The sequence below is a fragment of the Eubalaena glacialis genome, chromosome 8 (assembly GCF_028564815.1).
Source record: "Eubalaena glacialis isolate mEubGla1 chromosome 8, mEubGla1.1.hap2.+ XY, whole genome shotgun sequence".
In the NCBI taxonomy this organism is placed as follows: domain Eukaryota; kingdom Metazoa; phylum Chordata; class Mammalia; order Artiodactyla; family Balaenidae; genus Eubalaena; species Eubalaena glacialis.
Genome location: NC_083723.1, coordinates 81,042,633 through 81,061,153, shown reverse-complemented (window position 1 = coordinate 81,061,153; position 18,521 = coordinate 81,042,633). Strand labels below are relative to the sequence as shown.

At 42.2% G+C, this 18,521-nt stretch overlaps 1 protein-coding gene across 4 annotated transcripts in view; it reads right to left on the bottom strand.

The window, feature by feature from the left end:
• CHN2 (chimerin 2) overlaps positions 1–18,521 on the bottom strand; it is a 323,464-nt gene that overhangs the window by 158,144 nt on the left and 146,799 nt on the right. For 2 of the 4 annotated variants that reach the window (XM_061198628.1, XM_061198630.1), the window contains exons 1-3: positions 10,687–10,764; positions 9,783–9,897; positions 7,702–7,740 (exon numbers count right to left, since the gene is read on the bottom strand). In XM_061198628.1, the coding sequence (XP_061054611.1) occupies positions 7,702–7,740; positions 9,783–9,897; positions 10,687–10,761 (229 nt within the window). In that variant the 5' untranslated portion in view covers positions 10,762–10,764. Of the gene's footprint in view, positions 1–7,701; positions 7,741–9,782; positions 9,898–10,544; positions 10,765–18,521 lie in introns of those variants that run through there. The other 2 variants (XM_061198629.1, XM_061198631.1) reach the window with 2 other exon arrangements.

Genomic DNA, 18,521 nt, shown 5'->3' with positions numbered 1-18,521 from the left:
GGAAGCCAGCAGTTATACGTGGGGGGCGTGGCTGGAACAGTTTTGTGAACACCGTTTTTAATGCTTCTCTTGAAGATGGCAAAGGAAGTACAGCTGTTATAAGAGAAGCATTTTAAGCTAAGCGCACCTTTGCAATTTGTATCGGCAAATATTTGAACATCTGCCATAGAACAGATACCACAGTCAGCATTATGTGGAGGCTTTGAGGATGAATGGAGGGGAAGAGAGAAGAGAAGGGAACCAGCATATCGAGTACCTGTTACGTGGCAGGAACAATGTCTTACTGAACGTTCACAAGAGCTCCGAGGATGGAACGTATCATTACCATTCTCATTTTTTATATGAGGAAATAAGTGCCCAGAAGTGAAATATTTGCCCCAGAGCACCCAGCTAAAATGTATCCTTTCAATTCCAAAGCCCTGGTTTATTTTTCTATGCCTCAGGGCCTTTGCACTTGCTGTGCCCTCCACCTGGATTGCTCTTTCCCAAGACGTTTAGATGGCACTCCTCCCCCTTCATTCAGGTCTTCCCTGACTTGCCCGACTTGGTACAAAATTCCATCCCATCACTCCGCTACCTTTACACCATTTCATGTTTCTTCACAGTACTCATCACCATTAACACACTGTATTTGTTTATTTTGTGTGCTGTCTCCCTTGACTAATGTGTAGGCTCTTTGGGGGCAGGGACTTTGTTCTGTCCACTGTGGGACGCCCAGCGCCTAGAACAGTGCTTGGCACATAGTAGATGCTTAATGCATATTTGTATGCATTGACTCATGGGTCACAAGCCATTCCTTCAAGGACACTGATCCAGTGAGGGAGATGCCTGTGGAGAAACAAAACCAGGAAGGGCCGAGTGCTTTAATTAAGGGCAGGCAGAGGAGGAAGCAGTTCTTTTTACTCAGGTGGTCAGGATGGCTTCCCGAGGGGAGAAGCATGGAGCTCTCCTTGAAGTTAGCAGGCTTTCCACAGGTAGAGAAAAGAGAGGGGTGTACAGATAGAGGAAAGAGCCCCAGCAGTAAAAGGGAATGACGTGCTGATTGGTCAGTGAGAGTCCAGTGTGCTGTTGCCCCGGGGTGGGCAGATGCGGGAGGAGGCCATGTGGGACTGAACCTTGAAGGTCATGGTAGGAAGCATGGACGTTCTTCTGTCAGCAATGGGGGGACAGTGATGTGTTTTGAGCAGGGAGGTGACATGATCTGGTCTGTTTCAGAATAATGACAATAAGGATAAGACTGTTCAGAAAAATAGAAGGTCTCATTTTCTGGAGACCTACTGTGTGCCAGACACCTTATCTACATTTCCTCATTTACTCCTCCCAACCGACCTCCAAGGTAACTGTTATTCTCCCCCTCAGTGACAAAGTAGTGGAGACGCCAAGCTGTGAAGAAGCTCAAGGTCACACAGATAATATGATGAAGTCAAGATTTAAGGCCTGATTTCCAGGTCCCAAGGTCTATATTTTTCAGCCTCACCAGTGGTCCCTAAGGCAGATGGTGGAGAGGTCCCAAGTGGGGTTGCTTGCATTAGAATCTTCGAAGAGCTAAAATATAAATTATATAATTATAAAATACAGATTCTCAGACACCATCGTCTCTGGCGATGCTCACTCTGCCAGCCTGGCAAGGGGCCCCGAAATACGTTCTTTTTAAAGACCTTTGGGAGATTCCAACACACAGCCAGGAGTGGGGGCCACTGCCCTTTGCTTCACTGAAGGAAGGATCGGAGGGGGATCCTTGGAGGCAGGGAAGCAAAAGAGAACTGCATTTTAGTTGTACGTAAAGGAGATCCTGAAAGTGCGAGTTAGGACAACACTAGTAGAAATGCAGATGAGGAGGTGAGTTGATTGCAGAGGAGGATGGCCAGGGCTGGATTACAAATTGAATGGAGGAAAGGGCCTTGAATGCTTGAAAGACTGAGACGCCATTAGCAATCACAGAGGTTACCGGAGAAGGAATGTAAGGGACAGTTCCTCTCCTGTGTCAACAGGCTAAAGCCCTTAGCGGTATCCTCTAGGTATCCTCTGAGTAAAGAGAAACATGGTCATTCACCAGTCTTACAACCGGAAATAGTCCCAGCCATGAGTAACTTTGAGGGGGGAGTCCCTGAAAAACCCTCAAGCCAGGGATGCCACCTCTCCTTGCTGGTCTCTGGGCGGCACACATCATTAATCAATCGTTATTTTTCAGTGAGCAGGTCTCAGGATCTACAAAATCTGCTCAGTGCTGTTCCAAGCAATAGAAATTGACAAAGCCTGTTTGCCATCTGAATAATATGTCTCTATAAAGATAATGAGATGACAACCAATTGCCATGGCAGCCACAGAAAAAAATGGGGCCCTAGACTCTATCTCAGCTTCAGCCCCAGTCCCTCATTTTCAAGGTTGGCTATAACGAAACAAACATCCATGAGGCCCATTTAATATAACTGAAACATGTCACATAATCTTGAAAATGTCGTTTCTTGAATTTTCTTTGTTCAACAAACCCACGCCACAAGCAAAATGCAATAACAAATGTCAGTGCTTGGGTGATTCTGTGCGCTAAGGGGCGAGATGATGGACTGCGTTTCTACGGCAATGCTCCAAATCTGTCCCCGGCACTCCCCAGCCCCGGGTCCTTGCAGCACAAGAGAGAACTCTTATTCTGGAATAAGCTGTTAGGCGGGGGGATGGGGTGGGGATGGTCACTAGGGAACGTGGAGGTAAGAGAAGGGGATTCCCTGCTCCCCAGGAAACCTGAAGCAGATTGAGAAATCAAGAACTCACTGAGAGAGTGTTTTATTTTTTTCTTCAGTAAGAAAACTCGGCTCATCCTCTGGTAACACAATCAACCCACTCCCCATGGAGGCCGAGTGAAAGCCCTGGCCTGGGTGATGCTAAGCCCAGTCCAAACCCGTCAGCTCCTAAAAGACCCTGCAGGGATGTCCTCTAACAGCCACTTATCACTTAAGAGGGCATGTGGATCCAGGAGCCGAACCTGGCCACTTGGCTGTGACACTGACCCAGTGCCACCCCGCTCACTGCCCATGTCTTCCCAGTTTTCATGGGAAAAAACTCACGGGTGTGAGTAAGAAATAGCAGGGGCTTTCAATGGCCTCTTGGCTCAGCCCCACTTCCAGGCAACTGTGTGCAGGCCTTGTCTTGCTAACAGAATGTCCAGTCTTACTGGGGATGGAGCTCTCCTCTGGTCCCATGGCACAGTGAAAAGCCTGAGGATGAGGCTGTGTAGACTTGAACCAGGGGGTCTCAGGCCTAAGTGTGTATAAGAAGCACCTGTGGGGTGTGATAAACTGCAGATCCCCCCACTCTTCCGATTTAGAAATCTGGCGTCAGGCTGAGGAATGGTTATTATAACTATTCTCCCCAGGTGACTCTGATGCCTGGGGCCTGTGGATCAGAGTTCTGAGGTTCTAAACTCCTCTTTAGAAAAACAGGCACAAGCTGTGACTGCCTGACCTGCTGCCCAGGAGAGTCTCCGGGGAGAGATGTTGGCCACAGCATCTGCTGCCTAATTGGCACTTGGCCTCTTAAACAATAAAATCTTTCAGAGTATACCCATGGTGGTTGGCTTTTAAACGCATCTGCTTAGTTCATAGTTCTGGCTTAAAGTTTAGAATGTGGCTTTACTTTATTTTTAAAGTAAACTTGAAAATAGCTTTTTTAAAAGAATTGAAACCAAATACTTCTCAGTGATTTCACCAATGCTTTGGGGTTTGGTCTTGAGTATTAAGGACTAGATGTAGATATATGATGCTTTGGGACAAGATTATTCTTACCAAATAATCAGCTCAGGAAGTGATAGCATTAGCTTCTAAGAAAGAAAGGGGAGCAGGAAAGGCAGGAACTTAAGGGACTTCATGTGGCATCATTGTTCTTTGAGTCAAGATGGAGTCTTATCCATCCTTGCAGTCCCACAGCTCAAAGCACACTGCCTGGTCTAAGGCAAAGACTTAATATGCATTTGTTGAATGAATGAATGAATGAATGAATGGATGAATTAATAAGCAATCTACTTTATAGAAAATATTTAGAGAGCTGATTTCTAAGGTTCCTTATTCTTCTAAATTTCTAAATCAGACATTCATTGGTTGCCTTCTAGGCATCCATTTCCATCTTCCCCATTTTAACGGTACTCCAAAGTTTCCAGTCACTCCTATGTAAACCCTCCTGAGTTCCAGTGGTGAGCCCTGATGGGTTTAGGGCAGTTAGTATATCTCAACTCTCTGACCACAGTGATGGAGTCAGGGTTGGGAACCCATGTCAAATAGGGCTAAGACTCAATTCTAAGACTTTTGCTTGCAGTAGACTGTCCTTCTGCCTGTTGCTCTTAAATGTGGATGTGGTAGCCCTGGTGCTATTGGTAGCTCTCTGGGGGTTACAAGAGAAAAGCCTACTAACAGTGGAGACAAACCTAGGAAAGCAGAGCCAAGAAAGGAAGAGGTACACATTGGGTTCTAGTAATGTCGTTTGAGTTGCTGGACCAAGTCATGCCTGAAGCCAGTGCCTCTAGACTTTTTGCTTATGTCAATCAATGCGTTTGAGAGGAATATTCTGTTACTTGCACCTAAGAGCATTGCAATTAGCATTAAAATTTAAAAACAGCTTCTTAAAGTGGATCATTATGAGGCAGACTAATTTTCTTTTAGGAATAATGTTATAATTGGGACTAAGGCTTCATAATAAGAATCTGATACCAAATAAGTCAATATTACAGCCAACAATAGGTGATGGATGAAAGCAAAGACATACCTATATACTCCTATAATCATTGTAAATAATCAGTTTTCAAACCAAGTCCTATAATATGGCAAAAATGAACTGCATCTCGTAAATGTATGAGAAATTTCAAAGTCCCAAGTAAATGCCAGAGCTAGAAAATTAAGTGTGTGATGGGAAAGTATGGATTCCATAGATGATATGTTAATGAGTTTGACATCAACATGTAAAATTAATCTCTGAAAGGATGGTTTGTGAGTATTTCAAAGAGAAACAACTTGGTGATTCCTGAGGTTCAGAATGGGTCTACCAACAGGTTATTTAAAACCAAACAAATTTCATATTCTGATAGGTTTGTTGGATTTTCAGATAAGGAAAGTGCTATTGTTTTAACATACTTGGATATTAACATGTATCTCATGAAGTTCTTCAAGGCCCTCAGATTTCTTCTCCTTATTTATCCTTCAAGACCCACATGCAAATTTAACCTCTTTTATAAAGTCTTCTCTAATCCCAGGAGGCAGAGGAGCAGTATATTGTTGCTTCAGTCCATTTGCATGTTAATTGGTTACATCTGTCTCCCTTTCTAGACCGTAAATTGGAGGAAAGTATGGACCACATTTTAGCTACTGTTGATTCCTAATGCTTATCCTAATGCTTATAATGTATGTCTGCTGAAAGACCAAATGAGTAGATGATAAACTTGGGAATAAGAGGGAGTAGCATGAGCTTGGTAATGATATTGTTAGATGAGTTTATAGTAGTCCAACACCCTAACTCAAAGAATTAATGGACTCAGGACAACCAAAAGAGAGTGCTTTCTCAGTAGTACCCTGTGGATCTTCGATCAACCTGTTTTTGATGCTGTGGATGGCCCTGCTGATGGCATACTCCCTTCAGTTGCAGAGTTCTGCATCACTAGAGACCCTCAAATACAGCCTGGATGACTATTAGTTGAGTAGAATAAAGAGGAACTTCATATATGTCATTAGGTTTGTATTAAATGGCCTCAACTATCCCTTCTGCATCTAAAGTTTTATGATCCTAGAGCAAATTAAACACACACACACACACACAACTTGTTTAGATCAAAAAATCAAACTTAAGACCAATATACTCTGGTAAAATTGATATAGGAACATGTAATTAACAACACCTTTTCTGGTTTCCTTAGGACATAAAAGTGCTTTTAAGAGATACACTGGGTGGCCCAAGGTCTCTTAGCAAAAAGTGAAATGAATTTGAGCCAGTGCCATCTTCTCGCTTCAGTAAAGCTCTCTGCAGTGGCATTCACTAAACAAATATTTATTGCATAGTTAACGTACGCAAGGCTGTGTGTAAGGCAGTGTGCAAGGAACAGTGAGTCACGGGACCCCCAATACCTCTCACTACAGATATTTTGTTGATTTACTGTCAGAGCGCTTCACACTCCATTAGGAAACAAACAAACAAAAACATCCAATTACTTAGTCATTAGCATTGCCTTTTAAAATAGAAGATCAGAATGCATAACATTAGATTGGAAGGGCCCTTAGAGACCCAGCACAACCCCTTTATTTCACAGACGGAAGAACAGACTCATGTTATAAAGAATGAGGTGCCTCCCTATATGCTGACATAGGAAGATAAAAACAAGGTATTTGTGAAGTGAAACAAGCAAGTTGAAGGACACCGGGTACAGCATAAATCCATTTTCACAAAAGGGAACAACAAACTATTAGGCATGTGTATTTTAAACACTTGGAAAGATATGCTTTCCAAAATTGACAGGGCCAGTGATTGGAAAAGAGGAGTGGAATATGGGGTGAGAGCTGGTATGTGGCCTATGGGAAATTTTTGCTCTCAGCTTTATGTATTTCTCTAACGTTTGTCTTTTATGTAGCTTTGTATTGCTTTTGTAACAAATACATACATACACAGGTATATGCATATGTGTGTGTGTCTGTGTGTATGTATACACTTATCTCTATACTTATGTATACAATTTTAAATAGAAAGAAAAAAAGATTGGCAACTTGCACGCTGTGAGTCTGGCTTGCTTCTGGGTTCCACTCTGAATGCCACTCCAAGGTTTCTCATAAAACCTTTGCCAAGTTACTGAACCCCTCTGAGCTGTGGTTTCTTTGTATGTGAAACAGGGATAAGAGTGGTACTGGTCGCTTAGGGCTGTGGTGCGATTTGCGACTTCAGGCACAGAGCTAGCATGGTGGCTGGCACACTGCAGGTCTCAACGGGCGGTAGAAACAAGGGCAACATCAATAATGATAGAAATAATTATTCTTATTACTGCTGTCTAGAAGCAGAGCCTGAATGAGAGCCTGTTCCCCTGGCTCTCAGCACAGTGGGCTCCCCACACCACACTCCTCCCCTCTGTCACTGGAGAATTACTTAGTCAGGCGGATGATACTAAGGAAAGAGAAAACCAGCTTGAGGTGATGACAAGTGCCTGCCTTCATGAGGGGAGACGGATTGATGATCGATGATCAGATAATGATCTCTGTTTCTAAGGAGTCACCCTTAGTGACCAAATATTATCCATTGCTATCTGTTAATTTTTCTGTGGTAAATGTCATTTGATATTACAGCTTTAAGATGAACAGCCAAGAACATAATTCATGGAAGTCAACACACTTACCCTTGCTGACCAACTGTGAAAAAAAAAAGAGGAAGGAAGGATGGAAAGAAGGAAGGAAGGAAGACAAGGAAAGTCCCAAAGAAAGGTAGAGAGTCAGAATGTCCATCTTTTTTTCCCCTAAGCATTTCCATAAGCGGGTCACAGGCAGCTGGCTCTCAGAGGTCCTGGCCAGGGGACAGGGCTCTTCCAGTTCTCTCTGACCAATATCTCTCCTTAGCAGAGAAAGAGAGATTTGGGTTTGCAGTGCTGTGATGCGAGAGTTTGTGTGCACTAAATCAACAGCAAAAATTGTTCAAAAGGCAGGCCGACTAAAGACTTCTGAGGAGATTCTGATTTTAGATACTCACAGTATGATTTCCATATTGGAGGCTGGTATTCTTCAGCATCTAGAATAAAAAGAAAGAAATCAATCCGTCAGCTTGAACGTCAAACTGTCAACTTGTGTCTTCTCTGGAGGAACAACTGTCTGTCAGCAGTACTTGCCTTCTAGTCCCGGGGGCCTCTCAGCTCGTTTACGGGACAGTTCCAGGCATGAGGGGGGAAGTGTACATGGCAACCCTCGTGGATCCAACACCACTTTCTTCATGTCACTTACCATGACAGAATCAATTGCTTAACCATTTTCATAGAGCCCAGTAAATCAAAAAAGATTTTTAAAGCAATTAACTTCATTGTACCCTCCAGTAATCCTTTCAAACAGTATTTACTTAACTTGGCATAATAAACATATAATTTATCTCACAGACTCCAGTCAGACCTTTAGCCCATTTATTAAGACATGAGGGCAAGACGCAAAGTGGCAAGTATGTAATATTAAATCTGTTGAAGTTGTACAACTCAACCAACTGAACTCCTAGGTCTGACAGCTGAGACACTGATGATTCAATTGGAATCGCATTATGTCCTTGAATTTACTCCCGTGTGTGACTTCGGAAATTTCCAGAAAACCTCTCAGCAATCAGTGTCAGAGTGAAAGAGTTACAACAAAATGGAGAGGAGAAATTGTTATTCATCAATCTAGAAAGCAGACAATGGAGAAAATCTGTTTGTTCAGTCAACTCAACAATCCCAGTGCTGACGGCTGAATTTATAATTTTGACGGAGTTATTAGAGCCCTCCTGAGCTCAGAGCTAAGGTCTGGGTAAAACATACTCTAGCTTAAACAGCCAGAGGGAAAAATCCTTTTCCCCAACTCATAGAATGTTAAGCTGGGGAAGCTTTAAGCGTTCTCTAATTCAGTGCTTTTTGGTAAGGAAACTCTGTTTTTGTCATCCTGCACGCCTATGGCATCCCACACCCATCCTTATGCTGCCCTTGTCCTTGTGAACTGTCACACACTACTTTCACGCAAAGGAACAGAAATTTTCTAATCTCATGCAGTAAGAGAGTTTGAGAATTTTTCCCCTCCTGAGAAACAAATAGACTTACTATAAATAAAAAGTAACTCAAGAGTGGTGAACTTCCCCAAATCCTACTCAATTATAGTTATGTAGCTTAAATTAAGTTCTTTCACAATTCATACTTGCTTTCTGGGGCCCATCCTATCACAGAGGCAACTAAACACCTCCTAAGATAGTTTCATACAAATGCATCTGGATTCTTAGGCTTGCATTGTCAGGAACCTACCTACAGATAATCAGCCACATAGGCACACACACAAATACAGTGTATTAATAATTGTTTATGTTGTTATTCAAACCTAGTTTGCTAAATAAAAGTGAAGCTCTTAATACTTTTGTCAAAGTAGACAATGTAATAGTGAGCTTTTAACCTAAAGAAGCAATTAATTTCATCTTATATGTGACACAGACCAATTTTAATGGGTTAAGATGAGTGTTTGTTTATAATAACATTCAAATAAAATAAATCATGTTGCCGAGTTTACAACAAAATTCTAGAACCATCCATACAATACCATCTCACCAGAAAAACCAGGTCCTGAATGTTAAAATATTGATGACACCTTCAAAAATATTTTTCAAAGATAAAGATCAATACACACACACACACACACACACACACACACACACACACACCCCAGACTGCATGGAAGTATGAATCCCTGAGATGTCATCTATCCAAAGCTGTCTTGTTATTTTGGATGAGATTTGCTCTATAAGGTAAGTACAACCCCCAGACCAAGAAGTTGTCAAGAATATTCAGAACCTAGAGTGCAGCTTCCTACATAGTCAGGGAAGTTCCCCCCAAAATAAATAGTCTCCTTAATGCAGGTTTTCAAACATAGTTCAGATGCTCAACTTGGATTTCCTAAGGTCTTCTTACCTAAAGTCAGAAGTTTGGATTAGATGGCCTCTCACTGTTCATTTCAGTCTTGCTCTGTGAAAAACCTAGAATTTTGATTCATCTGAAATGCTGGCTCCTAACCTTTAAACTTTCATTTAGGCTTCCCTGCACATAAACACCTTACCCCTTTCGGGTTGCTCCTTGTTGGCAACGTCACAAAGAGGTGAAGAAAGCCATCCACAGAGACGGGAGATCACAATGCTCCCTTGCTTAAAATCCTCCAATGTCTCCCATCTGCACTTGGAATAAAATACAAACATTATACTGTGGCCTCCAAGGCGCTGTGTCCTCTGGTCCCTGCCCTCCTCTTCACTCCATTGCAGGCACTTCCCCCCTTTTCATGTATCATCCAACCATACTGGCCTTCTCTCTCTTCCTAGAACAAGCCAAGTTCTTCTGAGCACCTGGCATTTGCTCCTGTGGACCCTCCATGTTAAGAACTCTCCTCCAATAGAGCTTTGCACGGCTGACTTGCTCTGTCATGCAGGGCTCAGCTCAAATGTCACCTCCCATGGGCCACCCCTGTCAATCCTGTGTAAAAAGCAGCCGTCCCCCAACCCCACTCACTCTCCTTCACAGCACTTATTACCATCTGAAATTATTTATTGATTCGTTCGCTTGTTATTACTGGGCTCATCCCACTATTAGCCAAACTCCATACAAGCAGAAATTTTGCCTCGTTCACTTAGGTCTCATCGGCCCTTAGAAGGGTGCCTGGCATATAACAGACATTCAAACAGCATGTGTTAAGTAAATGAACAAACTCTCAGGGTTCATATCTTACCTCTGACAACTATTGGCTGAATAACTTGAAGCACGTTATTCAACTTCTTTTAAGAGCCTCTCAATACTTATCTTTATAAAACAGAAAAATAAATGTACCTACCTCATAACCGATCTCTTAGGGTTATTGTGTCAATTAAATGAGATAATATATATAAAGTTCTTGGGACTGTGCCTGGCAAATAGCAAGTTCTCCATGAAGCCCCACTAATGTTGTCATTGTGCTGTTGTCTCTGTTATATCACCTGGTCCTGGTTCTTCCCGGGTGAGCTCAGGCTCTTGTCTTCTCTCGCTTGGCCGCAGCCAGTGACTATCTCCATTCTTGCCCCCAGACCTGGAGCCTGTAACTAAGTTCCAGTGCTGTTGTCATGGAAGGTTTTTCTTTCTCATAAACGCATTCAAAGTGAGAGGCCATTTGTCATGCTTCAGTGGAACAACTATAATTACCTTGGTCTTAGGGATTCGTTTCACGAGCCACTAAAGCGCACTGTCAGGAGGCCTTGGCCAAGAGACAAGGCACAAAACATTTTTAATATGTTGACACGAACCTCTAGCTGCGTCCAACATGGCCCTGCCAACATCACATTTGTCCCAGTTTCACACAATAGTTTTTAAAAGTCTGCTTTACTCTTGGATAGCCTGACACCGTATTTTTTTTTTTAAACCTGGAATAGGTTTTCTAGGTCATTTAGTTCACCTTCCTCATTTAGCAAATGAGGAACATGAAACAAGAATGATGAAGTGGCTTTCTCAAGGTCATAAAACAAGCGGGAGGCAGAGGTGGGATCAGGGCAGGGAGCTCTGCCCTCCAGCCTCTGACACACTGTCATCCTTACCAGGCAGCCCACCCTACTTTACAGAGACTAACATCAGGAAAAAAAGTTATATGACAGATTTGTTACTGCAAATCTTGTGATGCTTAGAAGAAAAATTAAAATAGAGAAAAGAAAGAAAATCAGTCATATGAGGCAGACAATGATAAATATCATATGATACCACTTATATGTGGAATCTAATAAAATGATACAAGTGAGCTTATTTACAAAACAGAAACATACTCAGAGACTTAGAAAACAAACTTAGAGTTACCAAAGGGGAAAGGTCAGGGGGGGATAAATTAGGAGGCTGGGATTAACATATACACACTACTGTATATAAAATAGATAAACAACAAGGACCTACTGTATAGCACAGGGAAGTGTACTCAATACTTTGTAATAACCTATATGGGAGAAGAATCTGGAAAAGAATAGATATATGTATATGTATAACTAAATCACTTTGCTGTATACCTTTGCTGAAACTAACACAACACTGTAAATCAACTATACTCTAATATAAAGTAAAAATTAAAAAAAAAATTGACATCAGGTCAAATGGTGGGACAGTATTCCACTAATACATATACCCCATCTAATAGTTAAGGTCCAGGAGATATAAGATACAGGAAGTGCTGACAACAAAAAGCATTATGCTTTGGGGAAGGGTATTATTTTGTTAAACATTTTAGAGAAATGGGTATAAGGCAGAAGGAAGGAGGAGGAAGTAGAACAGAAGAAGCTCCATGTTCTAAGGAAAAAACTATCATTGAACCCAGATGGGCAGTGATACATTATTCGAAAGGAACAATGAATTATAAAGGTCAAAGAGGCTTAGAAAATAAATTGCTTAAAAATGTTGACTAATATGTATCCAAACTTTAAAAAATGTGTAAACTTTTTGACTCAGCAATTCTATTCATGGGAATTCAGCCTAAAGCAGTAATTGAAGGTGTGTACAAAGATGAATGTTTGAACAAAGTGTTCATTGCTGCTTTGTGTATAACAGTGAATCTAACAGCCCAGAAAGAAGGGAAGGGTTAAATAAATTACCATCTACTATAGCCATGAAAATGATGGCATGGGTCAGAGCTCTGTGGTCCAGAGCACGGCCTCTAGAGCTAGACTATCTGGGTTCAAAACCTAGCTCTGTCACTTACTAGCTGTGTTACCTCAGGCAAGTTATCTCACCTCTCTGTGCTTCAGTTTTTCAATTTACAAAATGGGAGTAATATTACTACCCAACATACAGCATGTTTTGAAGATAGGATGGGTTGTCTAGCATATAGTAAACTCTATCTTTGTTGTTATTATCTTTCCTTAATGACATAGGAAAATATTCATGCTACATTATGCACTAAACAAATCAGGTTACAAAACAATTTAACAAATATGATCCTATTTTAAGGAAAAGATAAATATTTATATACATAGAAATGATCTACAAGGCTATAAACCCAATTATTAACATTTGCTATTCTTGATAGTGAAAACATAGGCAATTCTAGTTTTCTCTTGTTTTGCTCAGCTGCATTTCCTAATTTTCTGTTCATATTGCTTGTATAAAAATTAACATGAATGAGAAATAAATTCATGGGAGCGCTAGGTGGTTTCTCTTTTTGAACATGCTGTCTAAATAAATCACCACCTTGAAAATAAAGCAGAAGTAAAAAGACCCAATAAAAAATAATTCCTATAATAACACATGCAGCATGCACAGTATTAGTCCAGAAGAGCTAAGGGTGAAGTCAAAAGAAAAGAGACCAGGGCTTCTGCAGTTAAAAGCCAAGCCCAATTCCCTTGGCCCTCTTAAAAATTCTGTGAAATAAATGTTAATGAGCAATTCTAAGCAGGTTGGGAAGCAGGTATCTCTGCTCATTGAAGAGGGAGGGAAAAGGGGAAAAAAGATATAGATGCTTAGAAAACAACCAAAACCTTACAAAAATAGATAATAAAACCACACAAATGAAATAATCTATAAAGACTGGAACATATGAAACAAAAAGAAAAGAAAAAAGAAAGAAAAGCTGGTTTGAGGGGCCTGGAGGTACAGGTTAAAAAAGGGGAGTTTGGGGGAGAATGGATGCATGTATATGTATGGCTGAGTCCCTCTGCTGTGCACCTGAAACTATCACAACATTGTTAATCGGCTATACCGTAATATAAAATAAAAAGTTAAGGGCTTCCCTGGTGGCGCAGTGGTTGAGAATCTGCCTGCCAATGCAGGGGACACGGGTTCAAGCCCTGGTCTGGGAAGATCCCACATGCCGCGGAGCAACTGGGCCCGTGAGCCACAACTACTGAGCCTGTGTGTCTGGAGCCTGTGCTCCGCAACAAGAGAGGCCGCGACAGTGAGAGGCCCGCGCACCGCGATGAAGAGTGGCCCCCGCTCGCCGCAACTAGAGAAAGCCCTCGCACAGAAACGAAGATCCAACACAGCCAAAAATACATAAATAAATAAATAAATAAAATAAAAAAATTAAAAGTTAAAAAAAAACCTTAGAAACAATTTTGAGAAAACCTTATGTGCTGAAGTAGCTAAACCCTGAAAAGACAGCGCTGCCATTCTGAACTGTTGGGGAGGATGAGGAATTCTGGGATCAGCATACGGAAAGCTCTTCCATGTGTGAGGCCCAAGGAGAGGGAGACAGGCGATAGAGAGCATGTGTCATGAAAAGTCATCTTTCTAGATCAAGAGCACGACAAAAATAATTTAATATGTCTGTTAAAATACACAGCATGTTGCAAAGCAGAAAAATCCCAACAATTAAAAAATGTATATTTTAGAAAGTTCCTAACCTCAGAAAAAAGCACCATAAATAGACTTATGTGAATCCTTCCAGATTTTGCCTTGTAAAAGGTTAGAATAAAAATTTATAAAAATGGTCTCATATCATATATAGTGTCCTGCAATTTGCTTTTGAACTTAATGATATTTCTTAGGCATGTTTTCCATGTCAGTACATATAGATCTGCGGCTTCCTTTTTTAAAACTGTGGGTTGGTTTTCCACTATATCTGTGTACCAGAATACCAAAATGCATTTAATTCACTTATGTGAACATTTCCAATTGATGGACATTTAAGTTATTTGCAATATTTTGAAACAATGCTTCAATGATAGGCTATACACATAGTTTATATTCTGGGAAGTTGAACTGCTGGGTGATGGGTGTATTTCTGATTTTCAAAGCTATTGTGAAAATGGCCTTCAAAAAGATGTATCAATTGGAACTCTCAATCATGTGTGAAAGAATGCCCATTTCCCCACACTCTCACCAAACACCGGCTGTTATCAATATACATTTTAATTTTTGATGCCTTTAATACTCAATTAGAAAAAATATACAAATGAAACTAAGTACATTTGTATGAAAGCAAACGACTGCACAGAACGCTCCTGGGAATGAACCTGTGGCAACATATGGCCAAGGAGTAAAGCAAAAACACGCTAATCCCCCAAGTTCTGGTGGCTGCAGCTGGAAGGCTATATTCTTCCAAGCATTTTTAGCTCCAGAAATATGTTGATTTGATGGAATCACCTGAGGAGCAAGTGTAAAGGAATTTGGGGACTGATTAATGAAGAAAAATTATAGAACACCATGTGCTACACTTGGGCAAGTGACAACCAGAGAGGAAATACCTGTAAACATCAAGGAGAGCCAGATTCCTTCGCTTGGCTCAGTGGAGGATGACTAGACTCACAGAAAAACACACACAGGGGCTTTGGAAAATGAGAGGAGTGAAAGATGCACCAATTTTGAGAATGATCTACCAAGGAAATTGGAGATGACCCACCCTTAAGAATATTTCAAGCAAAGCTGCCTATACTGCATCAGGAGGAGGATTTGGGAAATAGAGGGTGGAAGGATTGGGTCCCTCCCTCTGCCATCCCCTCTCCCAGAAAAGCCAGGTCTCTGCTGTCACTTTTGATTTATTGATGCACACATTTGCAAATGGGCTGCAGTTCATGGGCTTTTTCCAGGGAAGTTGGGTGGAAACAGGTTTTTCAATCAGCCACGGGACAGCTTCACAATGAGATGACAGTTTGGAATTTGTTGGGCTTAATGGGCACAGAATGGGTTGGGATCCAAACGAAAGCAAACAACGACAGCCCAAGAAGTATGCTATGTTTGTGTACATGCCGCAACATATCCTAGACACACACACACACACGATGCCCAGGCTTGGGTCTTCGGAAGCGTGTGAGGGGCCAGAGTGGGCAGCCTGCGGCTATGGTCTTGTCAGGCCATTCCAGCCCAAGAGTGCCATGCCTGAGCGGTGAGATGACCTGGAGATCATCCTAACTGCCACGAGACATTGAGATGTCAGGGCTATTATGGAGCTTTCTTGCTGTCACACTGGCTAAGGGATACAGAAATGTGTTCTAACACTTGTCACCTGTCCAGGCCCCTGGCATTCCCCTGAGAAATAAGACATCCATGTATTCTCTTTGGAAACTGCTGCTTGGGTAAGGAATGAAGCCCTGGTGTGCATCTGACTGTCGCTCTCATTTCAGGGATTTTTGTAACTGATTTAGTCCTAATTGCAGAGAATAGTTAGTAAGACATATTCCAGAAATTACTGCTGGGCCCACAGGCTGGGCCCCAAGGCCAAGGCCAAACTGAGATTTTCTAAAGATGATGAAGCCAATCATCGAGGGCCTTGGGCTGGAGTTTGTGGTCACTAGAGGGCACTGAGGCCACACGGAGCTTCTGTCTGGGCCACTTATTCTGTATGTAGAGGCATGATGAGTTTCTCCTGTTCAACAGGTATTTATTGAATAAATACAGTGAGGCAGGCCCTGGGAACGCCTCAGTGAACAAGGCAGGTAGGGCTTCAAGCTCTGCGTGATCTGGCCCCTGGCCACCTCTCCCTGGTCATCTCATTTGTCTCCTCTCTTGCCCACTATACCTCAGCTACTCTGGCCTTTTTTTTTTTTTTCCATTTTTATTGAAGTATAGTTGATTTACAATGTTGTGTTCATTACTGCCGCACAGCAAAGTGATTAATTATACATATATATATGTATATATATATATTCTTTTTTTAAAACATTCTTTTCCACTATGGTTTATCATAGAATATTGAATATAGTTCTCTGTGCTGTATAGTAGAACCTTGTTGTTTCAGCCTTAGAGATGTTACACAGCCTTAGAGATGTTACACAGTCTTAGAGATGTTACAGTCTCTTCCCTCTGATTTATACATGGCTGGCTTCATTATCATTTGGATCTCAGCTTAAATGTTCTGGCTCCCCAGAGACATCTTCCTGTACCATTCAACTTAAAGCTGTGTCTTGGATACCTTTTTAAATTCTTTGCAGAGCCTTTTCACTATCTGATTTTTTTTTTTTTTTTTTTACTGTGTGCTTGTGTATTTCTTTGTTTGTATTTTGAGACAAAAATATAGCCCAGGCTAGACAGCACTTATGAGAGCAAGAACCTCATTTATCTTGTTCTCTGAAGTCTGGGTCACCCTTAGCTTATCGAGTACCTCTGATAAATTTTAGAAGGTGCCCCTTTCAGGCAGGTGCATGGCTTGGTCACTGGACAGCACCTGTGTGTGAAGAATATGCTTCCTTTGGGAGACACAGCCCTGAGTCAGGGCACAGGCCTGGTGAGGGGAGTCCAGACTGGGTTCAGCCCTAACCCATCCCCTCAGCTGGGCACTAACAGCATGACTGGAACGGCCCTGACTCTTGTATTCGGGAGGTAGTAGCTTCTCAATAAAGAGTTGGCTAAGTGAAAGGCAGATTTGTTGCCTTCCTGTTGAGGGATACAAACAAATAAGGAGGCAATCCAATAGCAAGAGGATATATAAAGGAGTATCTAGCAGAACTTCCTAACCCTCAGCAGGCTGAATGGGGCCTGGGCCAGTTACATCTGGCCTTGAGCAGCTCTGTCCAGGGCTCCTTCAAGAATTGTCCCAGAAAAGTGGAGTCTAACCGCAAGACCTAGGGTCCCCAAAGACTGAGAGAATCATAAGTAACTTCAGTACGATTGCACATTAAGCCTAGTCAAGGAGGCACGCTATCGCCCAGATAGCTACTTACAGCAGCCCACGGCAAGGAGTGCCTTTGTGAACAAATGGGCTCATGGATCATGAATAGTAGACCAAGGTGTGGCCTGTCAGGACCAAAGGCAAGACAGAACATGGTGCTGAGAGCTAGAAGTGGTTCCACCTGCTGGCTGAAACAGAGAGACCATGGTGTGTGTGGGGGGGACGGGTGTGTGTGGGGGGGATGGGTGTGTGTGTGTGTGTAGGTTTCAGAATGGCTAGGAATGAAATTAGAGAGGCACGCAGGGGCCAGATAATGAAGGGCTTTTAAAACCATGCTAAGGGCTTACCTTTGCTCTAGAAGGAAGGGGAAATACGCACAAGGAGGATACAGCATCCAGTTTGCATTTCAGAAAGATCACTCCAACTGCAGTGTTAAATCAGACTGGAGGAAGAGAAGACGGGAGGGATGGAAGATAAGGGGGGTGGAGACCAATCAGGGAGCTGGGTAGTAACCTAAGCAGGTGACACTAATGGTTGGAACTCGAACGGTGTCAGTGGAGATGGAGAAAATGGAATGGGTTTGGAAGATGTTGAGAAGACAGAATCTATAGGAAGGACTTGGTGATAAATTGGATGTAAACAGAAAAGGAGAGGAGGAAACATGACTTCTGGTGGAAGAAGATGAATGGTTTCTGGCATAAGGAACTGGATGGATAGTGATGCCATTCACAGAAGTAGGCCAGACCAGAGGAGGAGCAGGTTGGGCAGATGGTGATGCACTCGGCTTTTCCCTGTTGGAAAGAGACGTCTATGTGACAGCCAAGTGAGCATATCTAAGGGGCTAGGAGTTTAGGAGGTCTAGAAATGGAAGCCCCAACATACAGATGGCGACTGCAGCCCCTAAAGTAGTTGACACACAAGGCCTTTGACAGAAGCCCCCAGGAACATCAACATTTAAGGGATAAGAAGAAGAGGAGAGTAAGTAGAGACCTGAGAGATAAGAGAGAAACCATGAGATGGGGTGATGTGAAAGGCAAGACAAGAAAGATTTTAAAAGGGAGAAGTGGTCAAATGTATCAGAAGCTGTTCACATGAGACAAGCATGAGGAGGACCCACTGCTTTAGCAACAAGGGGTTTATGATGACCTTGCAATGGAGTGTGGGCAGAAGCCACAGTTAAATAAGATGAAGGGTGAATGGAAGTTGAGATAACTGAACTTGTGAGTATGAACAAATCTTTTGGGAGGTGTGGCAGTGACA